Raw genomic sequence first — 26,034 nt, 5'->3', positions numbered from 1 at the left:
AAAAAAAAAAAAAAAAAAAAGAACCATTGTCTTATTCCACAGATCTGGAAAAAATAAGCTTCATTTGGAACCCCAAAGTCCGAATAGACAAAGCAGTGTTAAGCAAAAGAACAAATACAGAGATATCATGCTATTTGATTCCAAATGATACTATAAGGCTATAATAACCAAAACAGCCTGGTCCCCGTATAAAAATAGAGACATAGACCAATGGAACAGAACAGAGAACCTAGAAACAAAATCATATAGCTATGATCAACTGATCCTTCACAAAGCAAGCAAAAATATACACTGCGGAAAGTATGCTCCATTCAGTAAATGATGCTGGGAAAATTGGATAGTCACATGCAGAAGAAGGAAATTGGTTCCCTATCTCTTGTCATATACAGACATTAATTCAGAATGGATTAAAGACTTTCAGGCATGAAACCTTAAGAATTCTAGAAGAAGGCATAGGAAAAACTCTTCTAGACACAGGCTAGGCAAAGAATTTATGATCAAGACCCCAAAGGCAAACACAGAAGCAACAAAAACAGGACTTACTTAAACAGAAAATCTTCTACACAGCAAAGGAAATAACCAACAGAGAAAACAAGCAACCTACAGAATGGGAGAAAATATTTGCAAACTATACAGAGGATTCCAAAAAAAATGTATACACACTTTAAGAAAGGAAAAATCTGTGTTAAAATTGTATTACTTCCATTTCCACCCTGTCTGAATGGCTATTACTAACACATCAGAAACCAACAGATGCTGGCATGAATGAAGAGCAAAAGGAATGTTTATACATTGTTTATGGAACTGCAAACTAGTACAAGCCCTATGGACAGTAGTATGGAGATTCCTCAAGCTAAAGGGAGACCTGCCATTTGATCCAGCAATCCTGCTACTGAGTATCCAAAGGGAAAGAAATCACTTTATCAAAAATACACCTGCACTCAAATATTTATTGTAGTACAGTTCACAATTGTAGAGATATGGACTCAATCTAAGTGTCCGTAAATTCATAAGTAGATTAAAAAAAAAAAAAGTAGTATATAGCATGGAGCTGTGAAAAGGAATAAAATTTCAGCAACTTGGATGGAACTGTAGACCATTATCCTAAGTGAAGTATCTCAGGAATGGAAAAACAAGCATCATATATTCTCACTAGTAAGTGGGAGCTAAACAGTGGGTACGTGGGAGTAACGCGTTGTAAATGACCATCTTTTGGAAATCATAAAAGGAGGAAGATTGGAAGGTGAGGAATTAAAAACTTACCTATTGGGTATAATAGAACTATTCTGGTGACAGGCACAATGAAGCTGTGATGTCAGCATTATATAGTGTGTGTAACAAAAACATTTGTATCCCCTTTAACTTTATTTATTTATCTATTTATTTTTCTTTGAGATTGAGAGTCTCACTCTGTTGCCCTGGGTAGAGTACTAAGCATCATAGCTCACAACAACCTCAAACTCCTGGCTTGAGTGATCCTCTTGCCTCCCTCCCTCAGTAGCTGGGATTATAGGTACCAGTGCCCAGCTAGTTTTTTCTATTTGTAGTAGAGGGTCTCCCTCTTACTCAGGCAATCCACCCACCATGGCCTCCCAGAATGCTAGAATTACAGGCATGAGCCACTGCACCCAGCTCCCTTAATATTTTGAAATAAAAAATAAAATGCAGTGGACAAAATTTTTAAAAAGAATACTATGCTTTTTTGGTAAAGAATTTTAAAAAATATTTTTATGTGAGAAACTGAGGTTTTTCCTTTCACTGTTGGAAAGTTAAACTGTTCATATCATATTTATATTATTAATTTTTCTAATATAGAGAATTTCTACAAATTGATTTAAAAAACAAGCTGAAGATAGGATAGAGTTAGATTGTTTACCAAGGAGATACAGGTGTCTTAATTTGACTAACAGATTCTCAACTTCATTTATTTAAGAGAAATTGACATTTAAGCTACAATGTCAAACTGTCTTCCGCCTTTCAGAATGATGAAAAGGAGAGGAGAGAGGAGAGCCAGTATTTAATGTTTCCTTGGGTGGAATTAGTGGTTCAGATTCTCTTGGGATCCCAAACAAGCTATCTTCCTGTAAGCCTGTTTCTGAGACTCAGGCACAACCCAAGCTAAGACAAGAAATATTGACCCAACAATTCTACTTCTAGGAATATATCCTATAGATATGTGTGAAATAATGTTTTATACAAAGCAATTCATTACATTATAATAGCAAAAAATTGGAAACAATGTAAATGTCTATATACAGGACAAGTTAAATGACTTAGGGTCTAGCTATACTATGGACTGTTACATTGTTATTAAAACAAAAGGCCTCTGTGTACACTGATTAAGAAAAATGTTCAAGATGTATACTAAATGTAAAAGGTAAGACAGTAACATGTATATTAATGGTTTCATCTGAATAAAATATGGAGTAAATTGCATATGTATGTTATTTATATATGCAGAAATATCTCTAATATCTGTGGAAAGATAGAGGAAAAAATGCTGGTTACAAAATGGGAGGTTTGGGGACAGGAAGGAGAGAAGGACTTTTCCTAGTAATGCCTTTCATGCATTTTAAAATTGTGAATTATGTGATTATGTTAAGTATTGAACTAAAATTTTGTGCATTTGGTCTCAAAGTATTCCTTTCTTTCCTCTTTGAGTTTCTAGGTACTCTAACATTTAATGTTTATTATATATTCAGATCAGTATGGAATAAAATCACATAGCATCCACGTTATCATTTAAGTGTCCATATTTGAGTTTTCCAGCAGACTCCAAGCTAAATTATGATAAGTAATTCTATATCTGTATTTTTTAAAAATAGTACTGTCAGAGCATTTCACATTATGTATATAGTAAGCAGTTTGTAGATACCTGCCAAATTTATTTAAATACCTTACATTTGGCCCCAATTCCAGAGTAATGCCAGCTGTAGAGCAAATTGGGCTTATTGTCTAAAACTTTCATTAATTGCACAATTACTCAGGAAGTTGCTGGAGGAGGAAAAGATAATGGTACTAAAAGAATAAAAGACTTGAATTAAAACAAGGTATTTTTTTTTTATTCTTATGGATAAAGCAGTGGAAGAATATATTTTAACAAATTCTTGATAAATGGGTAAAATGTTTAAAGTTTTGATATTCAAGGATTCAACTTGAATTATTCTAGCAATTCACATATCTACTCTCAGTCTTGGAGCATGCTGAGAGGTCAAAAATATTTGAGTGTCTCCTGTGACCCAGTTCTATACTGGCCCTCAAGGATACAGTGGTGAGCAAAAACAGACATGGTTTTACACTCACTGCACATACAGCCTAATGAGGGAGACAGATATTAATGAACCAGTTATGTTGATGATTTACTAATTACAAATGAATTAAGTGCTCTAACAAAAAAGGGACATGTTTTCTGATAGCAGTCTGAAAGGTATCTGATGTAGGTGTAGGGATGAGGGAAGACTTAGTGCTTTAGTTGAGACCTGAATGAAACAGGGGGTGTGCAAAGTCCACAGCATACAGTCCGTGCTGGGTATTTCAGTCTGTCATTTCCAGATTTATTACCTATTGCTGTCTAACAAAACACCTCCAAATTAGTGGCTTGAAACTACAGCTTATTGTTTCTCATAATTCTGTGGGTTGACTGGGTGATTTTTCTGCTGGTCTTTCCCAAGCTTACTCCTGTGGCTACATTCGGCTGGTGGCTGAGCTGGAGGCTGGGCATCCTGTTCCACATAGTCTTCCTTACCATGGTTCAATCCTGGTATTCCCAGAGGGTAAAACAGAAGCTTCAATGCTTCTTGAGATCTAGGCCCTGGAACTTGCACACTACCACTATCAGTTAAAGCTAATGAAAAGGCCAGTCCAGATTCAAGGCGTAAGGAAATAGATTCTACTTCTTCCAGGAATTTTTTTTTTTTAGATGGAGTCTCACTTTGTCACACTCAGTAGAGTGCTGTGGTGTCACAGCTCACAGCAACCTCCACCTTCTGGGTTTAGGCAAGTCTCTTGCCTCAGCCTCCCTACAGGCGCCCACCACAATGCCCAGCTATTTTTTTGTTGCAGTTTGGCCGAGGCCAAGTTCGAACCCATCACCCTCAGTATATGGGGCCGGTGCCCTACTCACTGAGCCACAGGAGCTGCCCAGATTCTACTTCTTGATGGATGAAGTTACAAAGAGTTTTTGGCTATGTTTTTCAATCTGCTATAGTTTACCTGGTAACTATTTAGTAAATAGTTATTTAATTAACATTATATTAAGAACTAGAAATCAAACATGAATAAGATAACAGTAATTTATAAGTTGCCATTTTTTTCCTTTTCTTGGAGCATATGGTATTTATGAATTATTCTATTTTCTTTAGGGATATTTGTGAATAGTTTTTTCCTCTGATATAAAAATAAATCATCATTAAATGAATAAAATTCAAAAAGTTGAATTTACCTAATTAGAGAAAAGGAAGAAAATCACTGGGGATTATAAGTAATTTTTAGCCTGTGTCAATTTTTAACGAAGAGCGTGTATTTTATAGTCACAAAAGAATTAAAGCTGTATCAGTATTGCCAGGCTGCTATGAATGATACCTGTCTGCACAAAAATTAAGTAGTGATAATCTCAGAGAATTCAAGGATTTCTTTATAGTTATAACTTTGCTTTCAGGTTTGTTTTAGCTGCCTTTTAAAGGAGGTTTCTTCCTAGCTCAAAGTTTAGCCTTTTGGATAATTGTGAATAAATAAATATTATATCTAACACTAATGACAAAGACATTAGCTACATGGAATTTTGCTTTTTGCAGGAAATAGTCCAAGAAATTTTTTTGAGCAGTACAGTAATACCATCTAACTTTTTTTCAATTCTAAGAATGATAAGAATGCTGCTTTTGTTCTGATGGAAAGTGACAGGCTGATCATGAGTTTACCCAGAGTGAAGTGGACAGAAGCAGCACTGACTATGGCATCTCAGCTCCAAGAAGAATGTATTACATTTATTGTAGAAAACTTCTCCAAGATTATTCAGAGTGAAAATTTTGCTCTTTTCTTACAGGTACTATGTCTAAAATTATATCCTGTATTTATTTAGTTCCATCTTTGTAATCTAATTTTAATTACATGAGTTTTAAAATGCATGTTGGCATTGATTAAATTAGTATGATTTAAATAAATTACATAGCAGATGGCATGTTTACATAGGATTTAGAGCAGTGATGGACAGGATTTTTGGCTTCCAAGATAAAGAAGGCAGGAGGGACAGGTTTGAGTGCCCTGGCAAGGCACAATATAATTCTGGCCAACTCTAGTTCTCAAGCAGCATAGCCACATTTTACCAAACCAAAATCATAAAAATACTGTTTTAGTCAGTAATGCAATTATGTCTATGTAAAATTCCTTCTCTTACTAATTCTAATTAGTCATTGAATAAAGAACTCCTATTGCTTATTTCTAGGTTCTGTTTCTGTTTTTTATTTTTTTTTTTAATTTTTTTCCACCAAAACATTTGTATCCCTGTAATATCTCAATTCCGTTATTAAGGCTATGTTGGCTCTTCAAAACAAGGCATATGGGTAGATATTGCAGAGTTTTTTAACCAAGGAAAGGGAAAGAACAATTGCAACTTCAGGTTGACTTCCTACAGCCAGTTATGATTGTTTTGTTATCCAAACCTTCATATTTCTTATACGATATTTTACATGTATTCCTATTAAATATCAATTTCTGTGTTTTGTAGTCACAAGCAATGAGCAGCACAGCTGATCTGTTGGACAAAATTTTAAAAGCAATTGAAGAAAACATTACCACTGAAAATAGTTGCTCTCTTCTTATGGCTCTGGACACATTACTGAACTCTGATAGTACAAAAGAAATGGTACTGATACTGAATATAATAATATTTGTTAAAATTGTATAATATTTGGACTTCTTAAAGATTTTTAAAATGGCATTTTAAGGCCAAGCATGGTGGCTTATGCCTGTAATCCTACCCCTTTGGGAGGTCATGGAAGGAGGATTGCTTGAGCTCACGAGTTGGAGATTAGCCTGAGCAAGAGTGCGACCCTATCTCTATTAGAAATAGAAAAAAATACCTGGGTATGATGGCACATGCCTGTATTCCCTGCGACTTGGGAGCCTGAGGCAAAAGGATTGCTTGAGCCCAGGAGTTTGAGGTTGCAGTGAGCTAAGACGATGCCCTCGCACTCTTGCCAGGGCAACAGAGCAAAAATCTGCCTCAAAAGAAATGAAAAGTATGTGCATTTTAAATGCTGAATGGATCAAGCTAGCTGATGGGTATCTAGGGTTAGTATGGTTTTTGCTTTTGTATTAATACATGTTTAAAATTTTTCATAATACAAAATTTTTAAAATGCTATTTACCTCTATATAGACATCTTATAAAAGTTTAGAAGTTGATACTTTGGCTGATTAATTTTAAACATAGTTTGGCACTAGCAATATTTGGCACAGTATAACTCTAGTATTTTTGATCACTACCTTAAATTTTCTGGATATAAAATGTATATTTTAGAATTTTTAATCAGTATGTTTTATTTTTATAATATATTAATTTTTTTCTCTTTAAAAATATTAAAATTAGATTGACTGGGAAAAACAAAATTAAAATATTATAACTAGTCAATGGTTATTAAGCAACCACAAATTATTTGCCTTTTGTGTTTGTTCAGTAAGCGTGATAAAAAATTTTATCCTAGGTATTACTATTACATAGAGTATTTGACCTTGTAATGTCATAGTTGATTTGAAAAGGCTGTTGGCATTTTAAAATAATTTTTGGTTGAAAGGATAAGATTGCGTTTCATGTTCATTATGTTATCAATGAGTAAGCCTCATAAATAACGGGTACCCGACGATCTGAAAGATCTAAGTGATGACATCATTGATCTAGCTTAGGAGTAAGTAGATTCGGAAAGGAATAATGACTGGTTGCTATGACAATGTGGCTCACACCAGCTGCTGATTTGTTGCTTGAACACAGGGTTTTACGTGCAAGATCCAGGCTCTGCGTGATAAGCTGTGGATCTTCCTGGTTCAGTCTTTTTATGCTGTTCGTCACACAGAAAGCTGGAAGCTCATGAGCACAGATGATCAACAGAAAATCCAAGCAGGTATGTTAGCCTTGAGATATATTTGTTCTTCTATTGTGATCTTTGTGACAGGTATTTTGAGGGGATTCTAATAAGATTAATGTTTAATCTTCTTGCTTCTGTTTAATAACAGGGTGTTAACTGAAACTAGAAATCATATGTTTAGGCAGTTTTTACAAATCATGCTGTTCCAAGAAAATGAAACTCATTTCCTTTATATATCCATGTATGTATCGATTTTTAGTCCTACTGCATATTAGCAGCAACATTCCAGCCAAATTTGCTTAAAAGCATTCTTAGGGAAAGATTAGAAGTATAAGAAAATGTAATCCGCATCGAACAAAGTACCAAACATGGTTTCTTTTCCTTTTAAAAAATATTTTGCTAAAAAGCTTTTGTATCTTTTCCATAAGATTCCCTTTCCTGTGGTTTTCCCTAGAATAGATGGCTTTATTTCACAATTGACTGGTTCAGTGATGTGGTGTGTGCTATTGCAGAGTGTCCCTCAGGGGCCACGCAGTGGTCTCTGACATTTAATGGGTTTCATTTGAAACATAATCATTAAACAGAAGATGTATATTGTACTTAGAGTGTGTGTTTGTTTTAAAAATAATGAAATAAAAATATGACTGTGTAACTAAAAAATGGCTTCATGACAATTTTCTGGTTAAAGTAGGTGCCTTAGGAAAAAAATGTTGGTATATTCAGCAAGTATACTTTCAGAAACATTTTAAGTTAAGAGACTGTATTTTATGAAGCAAATATTTTTGTGCTATGATGTAGAAGCTATATGTGGTAAAATAAATTCTTAACAATACATGAGTATATTAAATTCTTTAGTGGTATAAGTCAGAATGTGATCTGCTCTGTCCTATATTATAAGCATAACATGATAGTGTGGCTGGGTGTATTCCGAGAGCACTTTGCAAAGAAATTCCATTTTTTAACAAAAATCATGAGAAGAAGTTCTTTAGAAATTGGGAATTTTTTCACTGTGACTATGTCTGTGCTGATTTTTAGATGACAGTTTATCTTAACTAGAAAACCTATTACAATATGAAGAAATAATATACGAGCAGCCTTCCTTGAGTAGGTGTCCTTCAACTCTCTTCTCCTTGGTAACAAACTTTGTTTTCCTCTATTTCGGAGGATTTGACAGTTAAGTTGAGCTTCCAACAATGTTCTTTAGTTCTTCAGAGTGCTAATTAAAAAGATGTGATATATGTATATACACATATACACATCTAAATAAAATGTTACTGACAATCTAATCACCAAAAGAACTTTTCATTCTTTTGCACTGCATCAGTGTAATCATTTTTTTAAATCTTAAATTTTTGAAATATAATAGTGAGTCCTGACTTATCTATAATTACTGAATTGGGAAACCCAGGTAAAGGAATGGTTCTGGGTTGTGTCTCTGTTATAATATTTATGTTTTAGTAGTTACTACTGACCTTTGGAGAAATTGTATATTTTAATTTCTTCCTGTATATTATTGTGCTAAGTCATGTGCTTACTGCAACTCGCTCCTTTTAATACCATTTCCAGGGTCCTGCTTTGTCTTATAGCACATATGCTGTAGGACAGAGATCATGGGAGATACAGAGTAGAGTTACAGGCACTTTATTTTTTTATTAACTGATTTCATAAAAATCAAATAATTATTTGAAATTATGTTTGTTTCTTCCAAATGTATCTTAAAGCCCAGTAACCTTCAAAAGAGAGCAGTAGACTAGCTCAGCTGTATTTATAGCTGTCATGCTGTTATGCCTGCCTATATATTTTCCTGAAGTTATTCAGATTCTTATTTGAAGAGCATAAATACGAGTTGTCCCAGTAATTCCCATCTAATGCTATCTTATAAAATGAATTTTTATTTATTTCTAAAAAAGTATGCTATAGATTTGAGGATTATTTCTTGTTTTTTCCCTTTCTCCTTCCTTTTTCCTCATGATGTATCTGCAAAACCAGAAAGTACTTTCAGTTAATTTCACAAGTACTTTTATTATTTTTAGGATAAACATTTTTCAACATTTAATAGTTTATAAAATATTACATTTGCCACAATCTGTAATGTTTTGAAATTTGAAAAACAAACTGAACTAGTTATTTAAAATATCACAGTTTGAGAACATTTTGGTTCTTAAAATATATGTATCTTCTCTAGAGATTGTATATTTCTTGTTGAATAATTTTAATAATTTGAAATCTTAGGAACCAGAGAATAAGATTGAAAATGAGCCTCTCAAAAAAAATCTAAAATATGATAGGGAATTGTTTTTGTATACTAGATTTGTCTCAATTAATTTAGGTTATTTCCATAAAAATATCACCTTTTTCTGCTAGCATGCTATTTTCCCATTATTTCTATGGTAATAGTAATGCTTCTTATAAAAATAAATTGCTATTCCTTCCTACAGCTGCATTTGACAAAGGTGATGACCGAAGACTTGGCAAAAAGCCTATATTCAGTAGCTCCCAGGTAAACTCTCTAAATCTTATAAGTCTAATGAAAAAAGATACCAAATTATTTAAATTTTATTATTTTATATTTCAAAGTATATTTTATTCCTTTTTAAGCACATATTGAATGATAACCAAATAAGTTTTTAAAATCTATTCATTTGTTATTAAAGCTATTTCTTAATGAAAATAATTTTGTCTTTTTTAAAATCAAGTGAACATTTAGCAATTATTTTAATGATGTAAATTTTTTGTGTCCAGCTGGCATGGGAAGTGTCTGCTATTTTCATTTCCTTGAAAACCTTTTTGGCATCTCACATACTGGACTGACTTCAGTAGGTTAGAAATTGTAGACTTAATTCAATGTCTATTTTTCTGATTAACCTACTTCTTGCAAAATGTTGTACTTGTTCTAGTTTTTCCTACACCAAGATTTTAATTCATATAATATATCTTTATATGAATGTTAAAAAAAAAAAGCAGGCTCAACGCCTGTGGCTCAAGTGGCTAAGGCGCCAGCCACATACACCTAAGGTGGCAGGTTCGAATCCAGTCTGGGCCCGCCAAACAACAATGACGGCTGCAACCAAAAAATAGCTGAGCATTGTGGCGGGCACCTGTGGTCCCAGCTACTTGGGAGGCTGAGGCAGGAGACTCTCTTGAGCCCAGGAGTCGGAGGTTGCTATGAGCTGTGATGTCACAGCACTCTACCCAGGGGGACAGCTTGAGACTCTGTCTCCAAAAAAAAAAAGCAGTTAGGGTGGTGCCTGTGGCTCAAGGAGTAGGGCGCCAGCCCCATATACCAAAGGTGGCGGGTTGAAATCCCTGGCCAACCCCAGCCAAAAACTGCCAAAAAAAAAAAAAAAAAGGCAGTTAGTACTAAGAGTACAATTTTGCTTTGCTTGGTATACTTGTATGAGGTATCTAAAGTAGTCAAAAAGGTAGAATGATGGTTATTGGGACTAGAGGGAAGTATTAAAAGGGACTTTTTGTTCCATGAATATGGAGTTTCAGTTTTGCAAGATGAAAAAGTTACAGAGAATTTTTTTGTGGAACAGAGTGCATGCGGTTAATATTATTGCTCTGTATTTAAGTATACTAAAGTGTATTAAAGGGTATTAAGTGGTTAAGATGGTAGATTTTATATTTTGTGTTTTTTACACACACACCCCCATAGAACATTACTTGATAGATTTGTTATAATCTGAGATACATTTTTCCTCCTAAACTAACTTACAGATGTTCACTTAACTAATAATACATTGAAATACAAAATTATTCTAACCTCCTATGTGGATTACAGTGATATTAAGAAAACATACATTGAGAGTCCCAATTTGGAGTACAAAGTATATACTGTTCTTACAAGCCCAATAGGGGAATCTTCTCTTTTTCCTCATCCACCAGTAGGAAGGAACTAATGCAGCTCCACGATACTAACCAAGAGCTCTCTTGGCTTGAGGTTAAGCTCCCAAATTTCTTGGGTGAGGAACTGTGGAATACTGGAGCTGGATATACTTTAGAATTATTTTTCAGAGTGTTTCACAATATACTAGCTTTATCATATATTCCACCTGAGAACATCTAGCATTAAACTAAGTTTGAAAATTGCTACACACCATACCTCCTCTTAGAAACCAAAGATGCTTATTTCACCCTAAAATTGTTGAGAAACACTGTAGTAAAGAACACCTTTGAATTTTGTTTCACCCCAGGTTTCCCCCAATTTTATAACTATGGAAAACCACTAGGCTTTCCCTTTTAAGCATATGGTACAGTTCCACAGAGTGTACACTAAGAAATGGTACCTTAGGGCATTTTTTTCTAGTCCTTTTACTAGTTCCCTGTTATCCTACTTTTTTTAAAGGCTCCCAGGAATTAGCCTACTTGCCTTCTTTTCCCCTGCTGTCTACCAGGCTTTTCCTCCTTCCTGGTTTACAGCAAAGTAGAACAAAGTCTCGTTGTTCTTCCAAATTTCTCTGGCTCTGAAGCGGTTGTCTGAGCCTTCTTTTCTGTTAACAATGTGAGGATTGCTTGAGCCTAGGAATTTGAGGTTGCTGTGAGCTATGATGCCAAGGCACTCTAGCTCAAGCAACAAAGTGATACTGTCCTAAAAAAAAAAAAAAAAAGTCGGCGTGGGGCTGGGGTGAGAGAAGGAAACCAGGTAATAAGTTTCCCTTGGAAAGGTAGTAGTATACTGAAGTTGATGCTGGACATAAAATCAGAATTCAAATCTTGACTTCACATTTATTATCAGTGATGTCTGTGCATCTTAGCTTACTTATCTACAAAGTAGAGTAATAAAACCTAGTAGGATTATTGTGAAAATTAGGTGAAATAATTTATGTGCAATTATCTAGTATGTAGTAAGTACTCAATGCATGTGGAATGAGTTAATGTGTTTTCCAAACAGAGATGAGATCATTAGGAAGTGGGAGAAAATTAATCCGGTAAGGCAGAGAGAAAGGTTTAAGAAGAGTGCTAACGCTAAATTACAGGATGTCCCTGAAGTCGCCATAGAGAGAAAAATGGGGAAATTGTAGCTAAATGTACCTTTATTCACAAAATACTCACTACAAATTTTTATAAAGAGGTGGCAAACACATAGAGAATATTTTATAAATATTTTGTTCTTATGGATAAAATATACATTACCTATGTTTTGCTTCCAAACAAAATTGGTCATGAATTGATAGTTTTTAAAGCTAGGTATTATGTACATTGGAATTCATTACATTGTTCTATCTTCTTTTGATTATATTTAAACTTTCCTGTGCTAGAAAGCAAACCAAAATAGGGAATTAACGATGTCTAAGAGGAATGCTGAGAGGGTTACCTTCCTTTTTTTCATTTTTGTTAATGGAATGTGGTGACCATTCCCAGTTGGACATTTATATAAGAAATGTATACAGACTTTGTAGATGTAAGTTAGAGACTGCCTGGAAATGTGATTTCATTGAATCCTTATTGTGCTGTATTATGTGAATGTGATTTCACATAGCATAATACTTCAAATGCATAGATTAAGGATAGAGTAAATCAAGTAGAATCAGTTTTAATGGTGGGAAGGGACTCTAAAAGTCAACCTGGTTTGAGGTACTAAAAATAGAAAAATATTATTTTTTGAGCTAAGATTTGATCAAGAAAATAAAAAGTGAAGACCAAGCCTTTTTGAACTTTGTAAATGTTGGATAGACTCCTAGAACACTGCTGTGAATAGGATTGGTCTCCACTCTGTAGACATGCATAATCTGAGGCCCCAAGATATTAATAATTTAAATAAGCCAAGTTGGGTAGAGGCAGCGCCAGGACAGGACAAGAATCTAGTGATTCCTTCATCACCACACCTTTCCTCTAAATTTAGCCAAGTTGTTTATTTATTTAGAATTTGTCCTTATACACATAATTGCATACATACACTGTCGGTGCCCCCGTGTCACCCCGTCACTACATGAATAAAAGCAGCTGGGACATGGATTGAAGGTACAAGCCTACAAGAAGTGGGCTTCCCCTAGGTGCAGGGAGAGCCCCGAGTAACCTCTTTTGTGGCCTTTTATTGCAGCATCATACAACAGGTGTGGGGGAGCTCATGTACTGGAGCTGTGCACTTAATGATCACTATATGCTCTTTCCCCACGGGCTCAACTCCCACCCTGTTGCACAGATGTCCAAAGTGTAGCACCTGCTTGCTAACTAGCAACATCATTAATGCATGCAGTTGCTTGAGGGCTTATCTCCAGGCTACAGCTAGGAGATTGTCTTGCTCCCAGCATCTCCCTCAAGAACCTATGGCTGCTTCTATAATCCTGGTGCTCGATCTCCTACATACACATACGTATATACTTTATTTTGTCTTAAATGGTTTTTCATATAATTAGAAACTTTTCATATTTAGAAATAATTAGACCTTATACTGTATATTAATATATGCCTAGTTTTAACAATACTAATCCCATTTTTTGAGTATCCAATCTGTGATGAGCATGGTGCCTAAGGGTTTTAGAATAAAAAATGAAGGCTCAGCACCTGTAGCTCAAGCGGCTAAGGTGCCAGCCACATACACCAGAGCTGGCAGGTTCGAATCCAGTCTGGACCTGCCAAACAACAATAGCTACAACCAAAAAATAGCTGGGTGTTGTGGTGGGTGCCTGTAGTCCCAGATACTTGGAAGTCTAAGGCAAGAGAATCATGTAAGCCCAGGAGTTGGAGGTTGCTGTGAGCTGTGATGCCCACAGCACTCTACTCAGGGTTACAGCTTGAGCCTCTGTCTCAAAAAAGAAAAAAAAAATGAAGACAGCTCAGGCTCTGCCGAATACCTTTACGATCTCATACAACTTTCCCAAGGGGGGGTGGGGAGAATAAGTGTTTACATACTTACATAAAGAATAACGATATAACCTTAAAGTTTTATTCTAAACTTTCTACCAATTTTAAAAATTTTGTAGTTCCTTCCATGTGAAGGTTTAGTTGTAAGCAACTGATAAAGTTAGCTGCGTTTATCATTAGTGTCCTTTTATATTTGCCCCTTTATACTTCATCTGTTTCTAAGATCCTTTTTCCTCCCCTGCTTGTAGATAGCTAATACTGTACTACTTATCTTGTTCTTCCAAAAACTAAAGTTTTTCAAATGTAATGCTATGTTTCCTAGGAAGTTTTTAATTTTTTCTTTTTTTTTTTTTTTTTAATGAAGACTTCAAGAAATAAACACTTCTCACCACAGAGCATAATATTAAATGATAAAATTTCTGGCATTTGAGATATGATTAAAGAGAGAATTTTTAGTGAAAATCTTTATCATGTCCCTCAGATTATGCCATATAGATAACTACCTGCCTGAGGCAATAAGTCATGAGCCCAAGTTCTGGTTCTAGTCTTTACCAGCATGTGACCTTGAGTAAGTCACATACCTACTTTAATCCTCATTTTCTTGTCTAAGAAATGGAAAAAGCCAGAGGAGCAATTTCATAGGATCTAGATGAGGTATGAAAAAGATTTAGCACAGAACCTGAGTGTGGGCCCTCGAAAATCTTGGATATTATTAATATCTAAAGGATATTATGTATCCTTTAAGAGATTAGATATTAATCTCTCTATAACTTCATAAATTAAAATAGTGTGCCTTTAAAATAAACATTTTATGCTGTGTCTTAGATTAAAGGTAATATAATCAGAGACAAAAAATTTTGATCAAAGCTGATTTAAATTTTGAGTGACCCTAAATCATACATGAACTTTGCTGTCTTTTTTCTTTGAAAGACTAGCTTTTTGAAACATAAAATAATATATGTCAAAGACTTCAGTCAAATTACAGACTATTTTTTTCTTCTTTATAGCAAAGGAGACAAGTTTCTGATTCTGGTGCTATAAAAAACAAATCTTGGAGGGGAAATAACAAGAAAGAGTGTTGGAGTTATCTCTCTACTAATAAACAAAAGATGAAATCTGATGGATTAGGAGCATCTGGACAGTCATCAAGTACTAGTATAAGTAAAACTTTGACTCATGATGCTTTAAAGGAAAAAGATGGTACAAAAATAGCAGCTAAAGTTACAAAAGAATTAAAAACTGGGGGAAAAAATGTCTCTGGAAAGCCCAAATCTGTGATAAAACCCCAAAATGAAAACATTGGTAACACAAGGTGGGAAAACATGGCGCCTAAACAAGTTGGGGGAAGATCAGCAATGGCAGCAGCAACTGGACAGAAAACTTCATTAAATGGAAAAGGAGTGAGAAACCAGGAAGGGCACACTGCAGGTGCCAGACCCAAGGTACTCACTGGAAACTTAAATGTGCAACCCAAATCAAAGCCTTTGAAGAAAGTGACAGGCAAAGATTCTCCATGCCTGAGCATCACAAGACCTTCCAGCATGTCTACAAATTCAAGTATGGAACTATCAATTTCCACTGAATGTTTGGATGAACCAAAAGAAAACGGATCAGTGGAAGAAGAAAAGCCTTCTGGTCACAAACTACCCATTTATGATTCTCCAGGACAAACAGTGAAAAACAGTATAAACAGTGTCAAAACCTCCACTGTAGGTGGGTTCTAGAACTCTAATTTTTAGTAGCTCCTACGAGTTAAAAGTTCCTAGAAAAAAAAAATCCTGTATTTGGGCTTTATTTGGTTTCAAATGCAAAAAAGTATTTATTTATATGTATTTACACAAATTGAGAGAAAACATAGTCCTTCCCACTTTAACAATTGTGTTATATAGTATCTGGCCAGGAAATTTACAGATAATTGTTGCATATTTAATGTGTTCTGTTTCATGACTCACTTTTTCTTAATTTATAGCAGTAAAATCTCGAGCTGTTTCAAGAGTTACTAATGGAACTTCCAATAAAAAAAGTATTCATGACCAAGATTCTAATACAAGCAACAGGTAGGTCTTCATTTAATGTTTTGCCTATATGTTAGCTTTCTCTTAAAGTTAATTATTTGCTAACTTTTAGCTAAATATTTTCAAAATATCTCCTTTGTTAAAAAATTTAATGTATTTACACAGTGATATTTTAAAACTGCTTACTTATTAAAAGAAGTTAGTATGTTTATGCAAAGGGATGATTGATGCAAAATATTATGCCTTGCTTTATCATACGTGATAAAGCACAGTTTTATCCACTTAAAGACTTATGAACATAGGGTTTTCTATTTTTAGAAGTTTTTTTTTTTTTAATTTCTTGGGGAAAGTTCTATTTCAGTTATGGGCCTTTTAAAAGTTTATGTTTTGGAATCTCAGTGTAAAACTGAATGCAAATAATTTTTCTTAGTGTACTAAAGAAAGTCAGTGCCAAAGGATATGGTGATCCAGTACCACAGGCAATTTTGAAGAAAAGAGGAAATGGTAATGGATGTGCTACAGCTCAGCAGAAGACAAAGAGTACTCCGTCTAACCTTGTTAAATCTCAAGGTAAAGCTGAAATAGTCCTGGGTATTATGAATGTTATTTCTTATTTAAATTGGATAAGCAGAACTCTGATTCAAACTTTGGTCACAAATAGGCAAAATATATTTCACTCATTTTACATTTGTTTGACAGTATAGAGATGAGAATTTATATTTTCACTCTTAAGTAAGCATTTTAATGTTTTAGGATGTGGGCTTGTTTTTTATTGTCTTTTATGAAATAAGTAAGAGAGTCACTAGTTTATCTGCATTTCTGGTCCTTTTATAATTTATGCCCATATTTCTTTAAAAGTTTTGTTGATAACTATAGGTATACCATCTGTAAAACTTGTAGTAATGAGCTTTTTAAATAGTAATAGTACCACCTAGATCAGTGGTTCTCAACCTTCCTAATGCCTCCTAATGTCGTGACCCTTTTATACAGTTCCTCATGTTGTGGTGACCTCCAACCATAAAATTATTTTTGTTGCTACTTTATAATTTTGCTACTGTTATGAATCATAATGTAAATATCTGATATGCAGGATGTATTTTCATTGTTACAAAGGGGTTGCAACCCACAGATTGAGAACTACTGATCTAGATAGTTGTAATATGTAGCGAGGAAGAATTTTCCCTCCAGAATCTGTGCTGTGTCCATTGTTTTTCGATGTTCCAAGAATAAGAGTGCTGATCAGCATGCATGATTTTAAAAATCTCTTTGCTTTATTCATTAAGCATTTGCATATGTAAGAGCAATTATAAAATCCTTATTTAGATTATGAATTAGCACTAAAAGTGAATTAAACAATAAGGCCAAGAAAAAGTATTCATGTGCTATTAGTAGCTAAAAATTAAACATTTATAATATTCTATTTGATAGATTTGAATATCTAACATATCTCTAAGATTTTAACCAGTATAAACAGATGGATTCCCAAAATTAACTCCTTTTTTATTCCAGTCAGCTGTTCTAGTTTCCACTGCAGATCTAAGTTGTTAGTCCTAATGAGCTACAGTAATAATGACCTGGTTATGAGAAGTAAATTGGTTTTATTCCTGTTTGATGAAAAAAATATATATAGCAATTTCAACAATTCTGTTTTACGTTTTATAGTTAGCTTGATTCTCCTTTTTAGCAGTGTAAAACATAGTAATTTTTTCTTCCAAAATATCAAAGGGGATACCCTGCTTCTCCTTTAATGTAAGAAAATCAGATTTTATCGCCCTCATTTATGCAAACCAAATTTTGGCATAAGGATCAAGGCTCTTTACTTGAGGAAGAGATATTTTATTTTAATAATTTTTATTAAGACCATGGAACAGTCCCCCTATATTTTTTTTCTATATATAATTTTTATTTTTTATTTTTATTTTTTTTGAGACAGAGCCTCAAGCTGTTGCCCTGGGTAGAGTGCCGTGGCATCACAGCTCCCAGCAACCTCCAACTCCTGGGCTCAAGAGATTCTTTTACCTCAGCCTCCCAAGTAGCTGGGACTACAGGCGCCTGCCACAACGCCTGGCTATTTTTTGGTTGTAGTTGTCCTTGTTTGGCAGGCCCTGGCTGGATTCAAACCCACCAGCTCTGGTGTATGTGGCTGGCACCTTAGCTACTTGAGTTATATATAGGCACTGAGCCTCTATATTTTTAATAGAAAAATCTTCTTTAAATTTTATTACAGAACTAATTCCTAATCTATAATTGTCCACTTGATCATAGATACGTTATCCTTTCATTGTTGTATGGGTTTTGTTTTTTTAAGTAATTTTAAGATAAACATTAAATTTCACTCACAACTTGGAGAGTATATTTCTGAACTTTCTTTTCTTAGGAACCTACGGAGAGTCATCAAATTCAGTAAAATCTTCAGTATCTTCAAGGCAGTCTGATGAAAATGTGACCAAGTTGGACCATAAGGCAACTATAGATAAACAAACACCTAAGAGAAAAACTGCCAAGCAAGGACACACAACTTTGCCTAAGGGTACTGCAAAAGGAGTGGCAGTACCTAAAAACCTAAATCAGTCGAAGAAAGGTGAAACTTTGAATAATAAAGATTCAAAACAGAAAGTGCTTCCTGGACAGGTTATAGTAAAAACTCAGCTTTCTCAAAGACCTTCAAAAAGTGAAAAATCTAGTGTCCAAAAAAGTATGTTTCATGACATACGTTGTAACAATAAGGACAGTGTTTCTGAACAGAGTCCTCCCAAGCCTCTAATTAATCTCACATCTGAAACCAACGATGCAGAAACATTCCAGTCATCATGTAGACCTGATGCACAAAAGCCATTAAACAATCACGAGAAAGAGAAGCTAGTATTAGAATGCCAAAATATCTCAAAGCTGGATAAATCATTAAAACATGAACTGGAATCAAAACAGATTTGTTTAATAAAAAGGGAAGCAAAATTCCCTAATCACAAGGAAACAGATGGTTGCAGTGCAGCTGACATACATTGTCATTCTGATGGGAGTGGTCGTATAGATGCAAAATTTCATAGCACTACTGCCCCCAAATCCATGATTTCAAATCCAAATGAAAATTCCTTGAACTCTAATCCAATTTGTGATTTAGACTCAAGAAATTCAGGGCAAATCCACATAATATCAGACAGGGAGAACCAAATAGAGAGAAAAGATACGAACAAAAAATCAAGCATTAAATGTGTGAGAGATGTGTCATGTTGTGCTCCTGAAAAGACAAATATAACCTTAAATTCTGTTCAAAATGACAGAAAATCTACAATTGATGTAGAAGAAATGATAATTCCTAGTCAGTTGCCTGATGATTCTGCTATGAATGAAGACAAACTTGCCGCGGCAGACTCAGATATTTCCTCCAGATGTTTTTTGGGACACCTATCAGGAAAAAATTCTCCTAAAAATATGGAAACATTGGAATCTCCAGAGAGCCATGAAACTCCATATGTGGGTCCCTGGAATTTGAATACCAGTGTTCTGCTTCAGAGGGAGAGTCCTGAATCTGACACTGGCAGTGCTACCACATCGTCTGATGACATAAAGCCCAGATCTGAAGACTATGATGCTGGGGGGTCTCAGGATGATGATGGGTCAAATGACAGAGGTATTTCCAAATGTGGCACTATGCTGTGCCATGATTTTCTTGGAAGAAGTAGCAGTGATACTAGTACTCCTGAAGAATTAAAAATTTATGATAGTAACTTAAGAATTGAAATAAAAATGAAAAAACAAAGTAGTAGTGATCTTTTCCAAGTTAATTCGACAAGCGATGATGAGATTCCAAGAAAAAGGTCAGAAATTTGGTCTCGATCTGGAATAGCCCACCCTAGAGAAAAGGAAAATATTCCACGAGGCAGTGTCCAGTTTGCTCAGGAAATAGATCAGATTTCTTCTTCGGCAGATGAAACAGAAGATGAGAGGTCTGAAGCTGAAAATGTTGCAGAAAATTTCTTGCTATCTAAACCAGCTCCTCAGCAGTTTCAGGGAATCATTAATTTAGCTTTTGAAGATGCAACTGAAAATGAAAGTCGTGAGTTTTCTGCAACTAAAAAATTTAAAAGGTCAGTTTTGCTTTCAGTAGATGAATGTGAAGAACTGGGATCTGATGAAGGAGAAGTCCATACCCCCTTTCAGCCTTCTAAAGATTCTTTTTCACCTTCTGATGTTTTTGATGGCATTTCTCAGGAACATCATGGAAGGACCTGCTATTCCAGATTCTCACAAGAAAGTGAAGATAGTGTTTTAGAATGTAAGCAACAAGATAAAGGTAATAGCGTATATAAAAATGAAAGCACTCTCTTCAATCTCAGTAGCACTGATTCTTTGAGAAGAGATAAACAGAGTATTTCAAGCACAGGAAAAAAGAACACAATCGATGTCTTGTCCAACAGAGGCAGACACCTTCTTCCAGAAGATAAAAAATTAAACAGTGGAAGCAGTATGGATAATGACTTACAGCAATGCCGCAAACTCTTGGATGGTGACGTAAAATCTCAAGGAAGACCATGTCATTTGGAGCTTCATCAAAGAGAACCCAATTCCGACATACCAAAGAACAGCTCTACGAAATCTCTTGACTCCTTTTGGAGTCAAGTTCTGCCTCAGGAAGGTCAAGTGAAAGAGAGCCATTCTACAGCTACTGAAAAAGCTAAAATTGCTTTATCTGCAGGTAATGTACAGAAATAGAAACTCTAAATGCATAAGGAATGAGTTTATAGAATTTTAAAGTTATAAGTAGCCCTGAATGTAATATTTTAGTTAGATAGAAGAATTACTTATGCAACAGATTCAACTTTTAAATGAAAACTTAAATTTCTTAATAATAGGAAAATTAGCTAGGTACTCATTCTTTATTGTTCACTTAAAATCCTAGTGAAGAATTAATATCTAGTAAAAATTTTGGTTCTTTATTAGATAGAGTTAACCTACTAAAAGATTTTACATGAAAGAATAAAGAGAAAAACTTACTTTATTGCTATTTAGTTATTTATGTCTAACATAAGAATTCTTGACTATTAGAAATTTTATCATATACTGGATATGATTTATGGACTTGCTAGTATATGTCTATGAGGGTTGTGCAATAACTATAGGAATATGTAACTAAAAAAAAAAGCACCAAACTATTTTAACATCTAGATTGATTATTAGAATTTGTATATATTTTACAGGGATTAAGACTTTCAAGATCACTATATAATTCTATTATAAAATTTTCAGATAGATAAATTTCCTAAAAGAGATTATATTTAGATGCAAGGATAATATATGAAAAAAGCCCAGGCTTATTTCATATGCTTAGATGGTTTCCTGTTTGTTTTGTGTTTTTGTCGTCTTTATTATAGTAATTGAAACTAATGACTCATACCTTAAATATGCAATAGTGGCTAATTGAGTAGCTATTGTGTATCATAACTAAGAAAAACACTAATCAATAGTTCCTTGATTCAGCAAAATCAGAAGAATAAGGAGACCTTTAAAAGTGGTACTTTTTTGTTTGTCTCTGCTTGCATCCTCCTTTGCATGTGCAATATGGAAATAAGTCTTTAGATGAAATGTATTTATTCCTCCTTTTGGAACTGAGTGACCTTCAAAGTCACCATAAAATAACAGTGTCTTTTTTTTTTCTCTCTTTAAGTTTCTATTGTAGTGAATTAGATACATGTGTACATCTATGTTTATGTTTGAATAATTTATGTTGTTTTTTGTATCACAAATTTTCAAATTAAAGTATGGAGAATTATTGTTAGTTACCTATATGGATTTTGCTGCTACACGTTACCTTTGAATTTTTTAAACACAGAACAAAAAAATGGCCCAGAAACCTTGTCAATTCTGTACAGATGTTATTTTTCCCATTCTGTTTTTTTTAACTATAACTATCCCTGTTATATTGTGTTAATATTGTTCTACAAAACTCTGAGGGGTACCAACAAGTGCAGTTTTTACATTGTGTAGTATTATGAATTATTTCAGGAGACATAAGTGATTGTGACACACTGGCACAAACCTGCATATATGACCACCGGCCTTCAAAAACCCTCTCTCCAATATATGAGATGGATGTAATAGAAGCATTTGAGCAGAAAATGGAATCAGAAACACACGTTACAGATATGGATTGTGAAGATGATCACCACTTTGCAAAACAAGATTGGACGCTATTAAAGCAGCTGCTCTCAGAACAGGACGCAAACTTAGACGTTACAAACTCTGTTCCTGAAGACTTAAATTTAGCACAGTATCTCATCAATCAGACACTACTTTTAGCACGGGACAGCTCAAAACCTCAGGGTATAGCACATATTGACACTTTGAACAGATGGAGCGAACTAACATCTCCGCTTGAAGACTCCTCAGCGAGCATTACTATGGCGAGTTTTTCCTCTGAAGATTGTTCACCTCAAGGGGAATGGACAATTCTAGAACTGGAAACTCAGCATTAAGATTGTTAACACTTAGCCGGGCATTGTGGTGGATGCCTGTAGTCCCAGCTACTCGGGAGGCTGAGGCAGGAGAATCGCCTAAGCCCAAGAGTTGGAGGTTGCTGTGAGCTGTGACTCCACAGCACTCTACTAAGGGCAATAAAGTGAGATTCTGTCTCTTAAAAAAAAAAAAAAAAAGGAGTGTTAACACTTTGGAAAATTTTAAACTATGCCACCTCTTTATTTTTTTGATGTTTATATTACTATCTAAATGATAATTGCATTAGCCAGAAGAAACAGACTGTCCCTAATATTGAGAGAGTCTTTCCAATTTAATGAAGTAATAAACATAGTTTATTTATTAATGATATCACATGTAGAGAAAAGTTTTTTCTAAAATTTTCGAGCATGTTTTTATGATTATTAGAGAAATTAGAAGACTTATAAGGAAACCCTTGTTTCAGTTTTCGTTTCCTATTTGTTCAATTGTTTATTATTCAAGAATTTAAAATGTGAATGCACAAGTAGATCAGTTCCTTTACTTTTTGCTTTGCAAATAGTAACATTGTAATTTAACAATAAAAAACTTACTGTGCTTGTGTCCATCTGTGTAGAGTTAATCTATGATAACATAAAAGTTAGGTTCAGGCAGTTGAGGCTGAAGCCTTGGGGAAAAAACCTTCACTTTCCAAACAGTTCAGGTCCAGGAATATTCTAATGCAGGTGCATCTCAAATTGTAACCACATCATTACTAACACAGGGAAAAATGGATTTTCCTGTATCTGTCTTTTCTGTATTTATTCACAGAGTGGCATCTGCCCTTGTACAAAAGACGTAGGAAAACTGTTTTATCTATTTAGATTCCCTTACAGTTAGTTAATCACTCTCCATTTTCCATTTCATGTTGGGGATATTTTGGAACTGCATCTACAAAAAGCCAGCACTGAAATAAATACTAACTTGAAAATGGGTAGGTGAGGCAGTTGACTTAACTGACCTTAAATGTGTAGATGTGTCTGTGTGCACACGTGTGTGTTTCCTTATTTTCTTGACCAGACTGTCTTTCAGTCTGTAATTCTAGTAGAAAAACAAAGATAAAAAGGGCTTTTGTTGTGAGTGGCACACGTGGGGCAACTCAACTGCTCTTTGTGTGGAATCAACATCAAGAGATTTTGGAAGCTACCCCAGAAGTGCATTAATGTACATAGTTACGGCTCGGCGCCTATAGCTCAACCGGCTAAGGCGCCAGCCACGTACACCTAAGGTGGCAGGTTCGAATCCCCAGCCCAGACCCGCCAAAAAAAAACAATGACGGCTGCAACCAAAAAAATAGCCGGGCGTTGTGGCGGGCGCCTGTGGTCCCAGCTACTTGGGAGGCGGAGGCAGGAGACTCGCTTGAGCCCAGGAGTTGGAGGTTGCTGTGAGCTGTAATGCCACGGCACTCTACCCAGGGAGACAGCTTGAGGCTCTGTCTCAAAAAAAAAAATGTACATAGTTACCATTCAATAAAAAATAAATAAATAAATAAAAAATAAAAATGGAGCAGAAGAAAAAAAAGAGAGAGATTTTGGAAGCATAATTTTTTGGTACCTGGGCAGCTGATGATGGTTGGTCCCAGCTCCCTTGAAAACAAACAAACAAACAAAAACTAAAAACTCTTTCCTACAAAGTAATGGGGAGTGATTACTTGGATACCTGTGATGTTGGTGGATATCATCCTTAGGATAATGGGATTTCATAAGTTAACCTCTCTCAAAGCTTTGTAGCTACCTCATAACTTCTCAAAAATGTCAGAAGTAAGGAAATCTTTTAGTTTATGATTCTTTTTCAAAATTAGCAAATTTTTCAACAAATGCTTAACAATAGACAGAATCTATAACTATATGGATTATCAACAATCATATTAATATACAATAATTTATTGTTATGTAATAGCGTAGGTATTATACATTAGCCTTAGCTACTAAGCTATTATGCCATAAATTTGCAGTGCTTTTTTTAACTGGAAGCTCTGTACGGGGGGACACTCATTTATTCAAGAAACAGTTAATCATTCATTCAAACTCAAGAAATGTGCATTGGTTTTAAGCACTGGAATGTAAAGAAAATAAGATTTGATCCTTGCCCTAAAAAAAAAAAAAACCTGAAGTTCTAGTAAGAAAAGGTAAGATATTCTGAGCACAATGTAAGGGTATATGGCACACCTCCTGGTGAGGGACACAACTACAAGGACCTTACCTAACAATGCAAACATTGTAACCTAATTGATTGTACCCTTATATTAACCTGAAATTTAAAAAATGTATTTGAGAGCTGGATGGGAGTTTAGAGATTATTTAGTCTAAATCTCTTCAAATTTCAAAGGAGGGCTCTGACTCCCAGGGGAATTAAAAGACTGCCCAAGATCCCACAACTAATTTATGGGCTACAGTCCACTATTTCTTCATTCTGGTTTGGTATTTCTATCATACAACACACTTCATTTGATTTTTCTCACAAAACCTGAGAATGAATACTATAATTTACAGATAGTTTAATATAAAGAAGCATTACATTACAGAGGCAAGACAACACAAATTCTCAAGACATTGTATTTTCTTTTCCAAATGTGAAAGAGTTTGGTGTTATTTAAAAATCTTTCAGAAAATTAACAAATTTATAATTGAAACTTCATTTCTTTCCCAGTTCTAAGGTCTTGAAAACTTTCTTCTTGAACTGCTAAGCAAATTGCTAAGCGTTAAAATCTACTAGATTTCATTTCACATCTGCAAGAAGATAATTCAGAAGGCATTTTGCTTAAGTAGCAACTGCTTAGGGAATTTCAAGATGCATTGTTTTCATATCATGCTCTTTTGTGAACCACTCATTTACCAGTCCCACTCTGTTTGCAGTGGGACTTTTTGGATGAGTACTTCATCATTCAACAAACATAGATTCAAAACTAACCCCTAACACTAATTTAGCACTTATGTGTTAGACACTGTGCTAATATGCATGATTAAATATGTATAACACATTTAATTCTTACAACAGTCCTATGAGATGTCTTCTTATCATCTTTATTTTACACATGAGGAAATTGATGTAGAATCTTTACCTGAGATGAACTGCCATACTGGAGGAAACTGACAGAGAAAATAACACACTACATTATTATTTGGTAAGGTTAACAGTTGTAAGTGGTCAGAATTACAGAATCCAGAAGGAGAAGCTACAAATGGCTTGTCAGGAAGAGAAGATTAGACAAAGCTTCTTAGGACAAGTAATATTCTGTGATTGCTTCAGAATTTCAAGAGAGAAGGTGCTTAGTGGCTACAATCTAATTGGAAGCGTACGCCAGGTGACTTGTCTTTAGGATACACTGGCATAGAAAGTACTTTGTTTTACTTAGATCATATGTTGGAGATAATAAAAATATAAACATTTTAAAAAGATGCTTTGGGGAGGGAGAAGGGAGGGGGGAATGGGTGGAGGGAGGGAGTTTGGAGGGATTACTTCTGAGGTTTACCTTATAGGGGTACAGGTGAATCTAAGAGTAGAATGTGAATGTTTTAAAGCAATAACTGAGAAAATGACATGAAGGCTGTGTTGACCAGTTGATGGAAGTATTTCAGATTGCATGTGAAAACCCCACACTGTACCCTAGAAGTGCATTAATGTACATAGTTACCGTTCAATAAA

At 34.7% G+C, this 26,034-nt stretch overlaps 2 protein-coding genes and 1 pseudogene across 2 annotated transcripts in view; all 3 read left to right on the top strand.

Moving 5' to 3' along the window:
• The window catches only part of BTBD8 (BTB domain containing 8), a 78,741-nt gene extending 72,324 nt beyond the window's left edge, over window positions 1-6,417 (top strand). Inside the window, exons 10-12 of the mRNA XM_012801621.2 lie at window positions 4,859-5,041; window positions 5,723-5,860; window positions 6,376-6,417. Coding sequence (XP_012657075.2) covers window positions 4,859-5,041; window positions 5,723-5,860; window positions 6,376-6,417 — 363 coding nt within the window. The remainder of the gene's footprint in view (window positions 1-4,858; window positions 5,042-5,722; window positions 5,861-6,375) is intronic.
• A 565-nt stretch (window positions 6,418-6,982) lies between these two features.
• KIAA1107 (KIAA1107 ortholog) lies at window positions 6,983-22,398 on the top strand. The gene is made up of 7 exons (XM_023509925.1): window positions 6,983-7,114; window positions 9,517-9,578; window positions 14,893-15,598; window positions 15,855-15,942; window positions 16,331-16,470; window positions 18,278-20,596; window positions 21,904-22,398. Exons 1-7 carry the CDS (start codon window positions 7,081-7,083, stop codon window positions 22,371-22,373), a joined length of 3,819 nt encoding a protein of 1,272 aa, XP_023365693.1. The 5' UTR covers window positions 6,983-7,080; the 3' UTR covers window positions 22,374-22,398.
• A 1,051-nt stretch (window positions 22,399-23,449) lies between these two features.
• On the top strand, window positions 23,450-23,540 carry LOC111723324 (annotated as a pseudogene).
• The last annotated feature ends 2,494 nt before the right edge of the window (window positions 23,541-26,034 follow it).

Source organism: Otolemur garnettii, unplaced genomic scaffold, assembly GCF_000181295.1.
Source record: "Otolemur garnettii isolate 467f Iridium unplaced genomic scaffold, OtoGar3 scaffold00010, whole genome shotgun sequence".
NCBI classification, from domain to species: Eukaryota; Metazoa; Chordata; class Mammalia; order Primates; family Galagidae; genus Otolemur; species Otolemur garnettii.
Note: the sequence above shows the minus strand (reverse complement) of the source record. Positions and strands in the feature narration are given on the sequence as shown.

Coding starts and splice junctions, on each gene's coding strand:
- KIAA1107 (XM_023509925.1), top strand. CDS start 7,081: ATGAGCACAGATGATCAACAGAAAATCCAAGCAG. Junction 15,599..15,854: donor TGTCAAAACCTCCACTGTAG/GTGGGTTCTAGA, acceptor CTTAATTTATAG/CAGTAAAATCTCGAGCTGTT. Junction 16,471..18,277: donor TAACCTTGTTAAATCTCAAG/GTAAAGCTGAAA, acceptor TTCTTTTCTTAG/GAACCTACGGAGAGTCATCA.